This window comes from Acanthochromis polyacanthus, chromosome 8 (genome assembly GCF_021347895.1).
Source record: "Acanthochromis polyacanthus isolate Apoly-LR-REF ecotype Palm Island chromosome 8, KAUST_Apoly_ChrSc, whole genome shotgun sequence".
Taxonomy (NCBI): Eukaryota; Metazoa; Chordata; class Actinopteri; family Pomacentridae; genus Acanthochromis; species Acanthochromis polyacanthus.
In genome coordinates this window covers 11,922,392-11,928,650 of record NC_067120.1, presented here as the reverse complement: position 1 = coordinate 11,928,650, position 6,259 = coordinate 11,922,392, and the positions used below count along the sequence as shown (strand labels likewise).

Sequence of the window (6,259 nt, the reverse complement as noted above, 5' to 3'; positions counted from 1 at the left end):
GTTTTATTTGCAACAAACAAGTCATGTTACAAGTTGCGATTGTGTAGCGTAAAGTGGTAAGTGAGCTGGTGTGCTGAGCTGCAGTGAGAAAGGGATTATTTTCATGGAAAAACTGCAAAGTAGACCATTTTAATACACATAGATGGGTTTTAGAGGTTTAATCACTGACCAAAGAGGGATGTTATTGCTGGAAATGATCACAAATGCTAATTCGGCTCAATTGTTCATGCTGTGTTTTGTGCTTTTGTGATGGCTGACTGCATCATATTTAAGTTCACCCCATAATTTTTGTTCCTCCCGACATGAAATAGACAAAAAAAAAAAACACTACGGATTGAAATTTGTGCCACTTTAAACTGGATCTGAATCCCGGCTGAACAAGCCACTAATTTAAATTTCTAAATATTACATTCATTTTCAAGTTTATTCGAAAACTATTTTAGTCTAATAAGTTCAAATTGTAGTTACGAGGTTCTGATTCAGATTTGCATTGCAATTCCAATTCCAATGGTGAGATTCAAAAGTCAGATTTTTATTACAGTTCTTCATATTGAGCAATTCAAATAGAAATCATTCAAAGTGCATATTTCGAAAGATCCCCACAATACATTTTTCAAACATCTCTGCTTCAAATTATAATTTGCTTCTTGTACGGTTTTCTTACAAAAACAAAGAAAAAATCCACTGGAGCTGGAATTACATCCACCCGTACGCCCTCATTGAAAAATAATGAATGTGGAAACTGCCTTCTAGTGTGAAACTGCACATACATCATTCTGCACAGCGAAGGTCAAGCATCCAAGTGAAATAATAAGAACACAAAACACGTTTTTTGACTGGACGGAGGCTTTCAGTCTTGGCAAAATTGCAGCGAGGGGTGCTTTTCTAAACGGTGGAGGTGTTTCTCTTTCTCGTGTCTGTCGGTGTGTATCTGTATCTCAGAACTAGGCCAGAGCAGTGTAAACATCTGGCTCACTCAAGTGCTTACTGCCTGTTGAGAGCCATGACAGATGGAAGGGGAGCGTATGGCTCAAACACTTCCATCTTTGACCGTGCCGCAGTTGTCTTCCCAAAATAGCCCTCACTACACAGCCTTATATGTGCAGGCCTTTAGCGTGTGCCTGAGGGGGCATCATGTATCTAGGCCACACAATGCAGGCTGGGGGCTCATTGTTGCTGCCTACCAGCAGGCCTATCTCTGCCCCGGGGACCAGGCCTCTCTTTGCGTCTCGGGACAGCTCACCATGCGTCTCATTCAGCTCAACCGTGAGTGTCTCCTCCACCTTTTCTCCTTCCTGGACAAGGACAGCCGCAGGAGTTTGTCCCTCACCTGTCATCAGCTGCGCGAGGTCTTCCTGGACCCCTGCCTCTGGAATCTACTGCACTTCAGCTCCCCTTGTCAGCTGAGGAAGGACAACTTTGTGCTGGGACCCTCACTGCATTACCTGACTATATGCTGGCACTCCAGCAGGGTCCTGCAAGTGTGCAACATCGAGGACTGGTTGAAGAGCTCGTTTCAGAGGGACATCTGCAGTAAACATGAAAGCCTCGTCAGCTCTTTTCTGGCCCATGTCTGTCACATGTGAGTGTTTGCGTGCAGTTCTCCCCTTCTTTGTTTTTTTTTTTTTTTGGAATAACAGGACTTCTTTATGATGAGGGATAAAACAGACTAAGAGATGGTGGACAAACAGCATTTTATAACACAATACAACCTGAAGCGGTGGATTTTTGGCTTGAGACCATAAACGGAAAATTCTAGAATTAGCATCTCTTTGGAACAGCAGTGGAGTTTGTGTTTGTTTTCATTCATGTAAATTTTGTCTTAAAAATGTCATCTTCTGGTCAGATATGTCTTGAGGATGATCACATGATTTTCGGGGGGGATTTAACACCCACAACAGGGAACAAAATGGATTTCATTCAGAGCCACATGGCTTAGTCAAACTGCCATAGCTGTAGGCAGCAGAGAACAAAATCATTAGAAACAGATGCTGTATCCGGAGCTGGCTGTATAGACAGAAAAATGACACATCAGTGGGACTTAAGACTGATTCTATTAACTAACATAACTGTGGTTGCATATCAAATTATATTTATTGAATGACGTGACAGTTGGATTTGATAGGTCACTGAAATGTAGCTGTCTTGGCATGTGGCCTTCTGTGTGCGTGGCCGGCTCCACGCGAGAATCAGCCTGGAGAGGCATAATGAGGTCTCTGGATAATTTCTTCAAGGCAGCCAGTAATAACCGTTGATGTGAGGGAGCTTGGCCACTGCAGCTGGCCGGGACCAGAGGAGGGAAAAGGGGGCCGGCTCGGTGGCGTGCCGTATGACCCTGTGAGGGTTTCCTGTATTGTGAAATTTGAGAGCTGCGAGATGAGGCAAAACTAGAACCACGTACTTTGTCTGGGGCTTGGAGCTCAAAGCCCTCAAGGCACGCTCATTGCATACTGATAAACCCTCCCAAATTGTCATAGGCGGACGAAAGCAAGCGCACGTGACAAAGTGGGAGGGGACAGAGAGGAGCTGTGGGGGTGATAAAGAGTGATTTAGCCACAGACCCTCCCAGTCAGCTGCATACTGGAGATTTATGCAGGCAGGTGGAGCCTACAATTGGCTCTTTGTTGCTGTCAGAGCAATGAACATGTGCGTCTGTCTCTGCCTGCCTCTTCCTGGATAAGACTCCACGCAAACTCTGACGCCAAGCTCATGTCTATCTGGTTTTTTATCTTCATGGAAAAAAACTGTAAAACATAGCATGTCTTTGGGAGTCTTTACGGTGTAGTTTGCAGTGTAACGCTCCCCTAAAGCCAGATGGCTACAGTAAATCAATTATCAACAACTCCGTTATGGTATTCTTGAGGTCAGAGTATTAGAATTATATAACATAAATTAACATGCTATGCAGTGTGGGCTGCACAGTGGGTGGCTCAAGAAGCTCTGGCATGAGACTTTCTGAATACTTTCATTCCAAACTTTCATATGCACCATTTGGATAAATTGATGCTTTCGCTTACAAAACGAGAACATGCACGTCTTGGGTTGCTATTTAAGTTGTACATTATGACTTCTGCTTACAAAGTACAGAGAATTTTACATGACAGCTGCTTTAGAAAACACTCACTGCTGAATCCAGGAAGCAGAAGACTCCCAAAACCTATTTAGCTCGCTTGAAACAAACCATTCCAGTTAAGAGACCAAAGGAGATGAACGGTAAATGTACGTCTCAGCTCAGTTTACAGTTCACAGGATAATTTGACCGGACAAAATAACCGTTAGCAAACCAAACGGCTCATTAAAGAGACGATTACAGGTTAGCAGTGTGGTGTTCTGCTTGTACTCAGCAAACACCAGAATGCTCTCTAAGCTGTTTGTTTTAATGGGAGCTACATCATGTCTCAAGCATAAATGGAAGTATTAAAACACTGCAGACATTTCTGAGGTTTGTGTCCACATAATTAGACAGATGCATTGCACGATCGCATACTTACACTTGTGACCACTTTTGAAAAGATCATGGATTTTGCTTTTCTCTCTTTTACGATCAGCAGGTTTTTTTGCTGCTGTTAGTGGAAGTTGGAAAACGTTAACGGAAATCGGTTAAGCTGATGAAATATTATCTACAGACCACCAAAAGAGGTGCTGTGAGGCACTTTTTTTTTAATGTGCCTAAAATTAGATGTCGCTACATCTGTGTGTGAGTGTGCAAATGCGAGTGAGAAAGTAAGACAGAAGAATTTGATGAACCGAGATAAAGACAAGGTGGTTAAGTAACTAGAGCAACACAAAAGAATCTGCACCAAGTGAGGGGAAGTGGCATGAGAGGGTGGATTATGTAACAGAGGTTGATGATTTTTCTTTTCATTCCTTTTATACTTACCTCCATTCACTTCACTGTGTGTAGTATTTTCTCTCCTGGCACACACGCAGTCATTAGGGAGCAAATGGATCTGTAAATGTCCTCCATTTTTAAATGTCAATACTGTGCAGTCACACATTCTGGTAAAGCTCATGCAACAATGCAACAGGGCACATGGATGTTCTGTGCTGTTGCATGTTCAGAGGTTACTGGGACAGTACGCTCAACACTTGCCGACAACGGGAAGATGTTTGGCTCACATGTGTTGAAGTGGTAAGATTATGTAAGTCTTTATGTAAGCTGCAGCAGCCAACATGAATGACATCCACGATCCACTGCCATCCGAGCGCCTGTCTGCTTGTTTTGTACTGCCAGCCTGCCAGTAGGCTGCAGTGCACTCCTCATGCAGCATGGACATATGCAGCAAACACATGAGTTTCACAGCAACACTTGACATTCATTTTTAGATGCTATTTCTAAAGAAATTACCATAAAAAAAAGTTGTGTTGCTGGTGTGCTATAATTCATCAAACATCCTGTGATTGTTCTGCTCAATAGCACTTACTCCATGTATTCACAAAAGCTTTTCAGAGAACGGAAACACATATGTCCCAGTGGAACAGCGTGTAAAGAGAAATTGGCTCGGTTTAGCCGTTTAACGGCTCTGTCGTTACAGCGATCATGTTGCCGCCTCTCAGTGGTGTTGTTTACATTTTATTCATACATGGCACAGATCAGACCCTCTGATCTATATTCTTCCTTCTGTTACTTGATTCTTTGTGAGACCTGAACAGTATTCATCTGAAAAATAAGCACACACGCCAAACAGCATTGCTTATTTAAGACTTGTTCTTCTACAAACACACTAATCCCTCCCTTGTAGAGCTGTATACCCCGAGGCGTGAGGAGGAATAATGACACAGAACAGGTGTTGCGCTCATCACATGTGAGGATACCTATCCTTTGTTACTGACGTTACTGACTGCTGTCTGTACCACAGGTGTCCCAACCTGCTTTCGCTAACCCTGTCTGGCTGTGGACACATCACTGACCAGGATGTGATCTCTGTGCTGCAGAGCTGCAGGAAGCTGCGTTGCCTCCATCTAGAGAACTGCGTCCGCATCACCGACTGCAGCCTGCAGGGTGTGCTGGCTCTCGGAGGCAATCTGAAGGAGGTGAAGGTGGACTTCTGCAGGAACATCACTCAGGTGGGGCTGCAGGGCTGCAGGGAGAGGAGGCCGGACATCCAGCTGAGCGCTGAGAGAAGCGCTGATATGATCCCTGACAGCAAACCTGAGGAGAAGGTGCCGCTCAGGAGGACTCTGCAGAAAGTCCTGCAGTTCTCCTGAGGGACACAAACATCCACAAACACTGGGACCACTGAGAAGAACTTTTCTGTAACTTATCATGTGAGGACTTGACTGCGATGCTTTGGCTTTGGTTTGTTTTTGTACTTAATAGAAGTGTTTTGCACCTTTTTTAAACCTTTTTATGCCACACGTTTTTCATTCAAAGACACAATAAGTCTTATCAAAACAGTTGATCTATTACATAGTTTGTAACTGGTACGAATTGAAATGCTGTAATTCCTGATGCAATTTTATACGTGAATTATTTATTAATAAAGGAAGCAGTGTTTTAGGAAATATGCCTATGTGCATTCTTCAGTGTCAGTGCTGCTCTCAGGTCTGTATGGTAGGTTAAGTTTAAAGATAAAACCAGGAGGGGGACAATTTAGTTTATCACAAAGACTGGAAGCAGGGCAAACAGCTAACCGGATTCCAAAAAAGGACTTTCTTCACTCACTGACGCACAAATGTTGTCTCAGATGTTTCATGACTGCAAAAAACTTTGTGACAAAATGACAATTTTGTGAAGGATTTTGTGCTTCCTGACCAGGAGTAGTTCACATCACCAGTGGAGACTCGACTGCTGGAACGTTCTGCTCCCAGCCACAAAATAGCTGCCATGTCGAAATACACATTGTTTTTTTCCCCGTGTCTTATTTACCATCCAGATATGAGAATGTCATCAATCATCTCAGTTAACTGTACAAGAAATTGAATGAGCATTTTTCCCAAAATGCCAACTTATTTCTTTAATAGAATTTGATAGTTTGATTAAAATGTCACGCACACCTTTCCTGGAGCAATTCTGCACGTCTTGACAGCAGGAAAAACACTAAAGGTGTGTGGTTGTCATGTCAGCCACTGGAGGAGGAGGGTTTCTCTCAAAGCAAAGGGACCCTGAGCTCGAGCTGTGATTGGAATCTTGTTATGTAAGACAGTGACACGTCTGAAAGTAGGTTGATTAGGTGCGTCTGTCTGCAAATGCCATGTGACAGATTTATTGCTGGTTGCTGCTGCAGGGTGCTCCTCGACCTGTGATTTAAAGAACGAC

At 43.4% G+C, this 6,259-nt stretch overlaps 1 protein-coding gene across 1 annotated transcript; it reads left to right on the top strand.

Annotated features, from left to right (window-relative positions):
* Positions 1 to 486: 486 nt before the first annotated feature.
* On the top strand, positions 487 to 5,508 carry fbxl22 (F-box and leucine-rich repeat protein 22). The gene is made up of 2 exons (XM_022189633.2): positions 487 to 1,582; positions 4,860 to 5,508. The coding sequence occupies exons 1-2, from the start codon at positions 1,011 to 1,013 to the stop codon at positions 5,206 to 5,208; spliced, it is 921 nt and encodes a 306-aa protein (XP_022045325.2). The 5' UTR covers positions 487 to 1,010; the 3' UTR covers positions 5,209 to 5,508.
* The last annotated feature ends 751 nt before the right edge of the window (positions 5,509 to 6,259 follow it).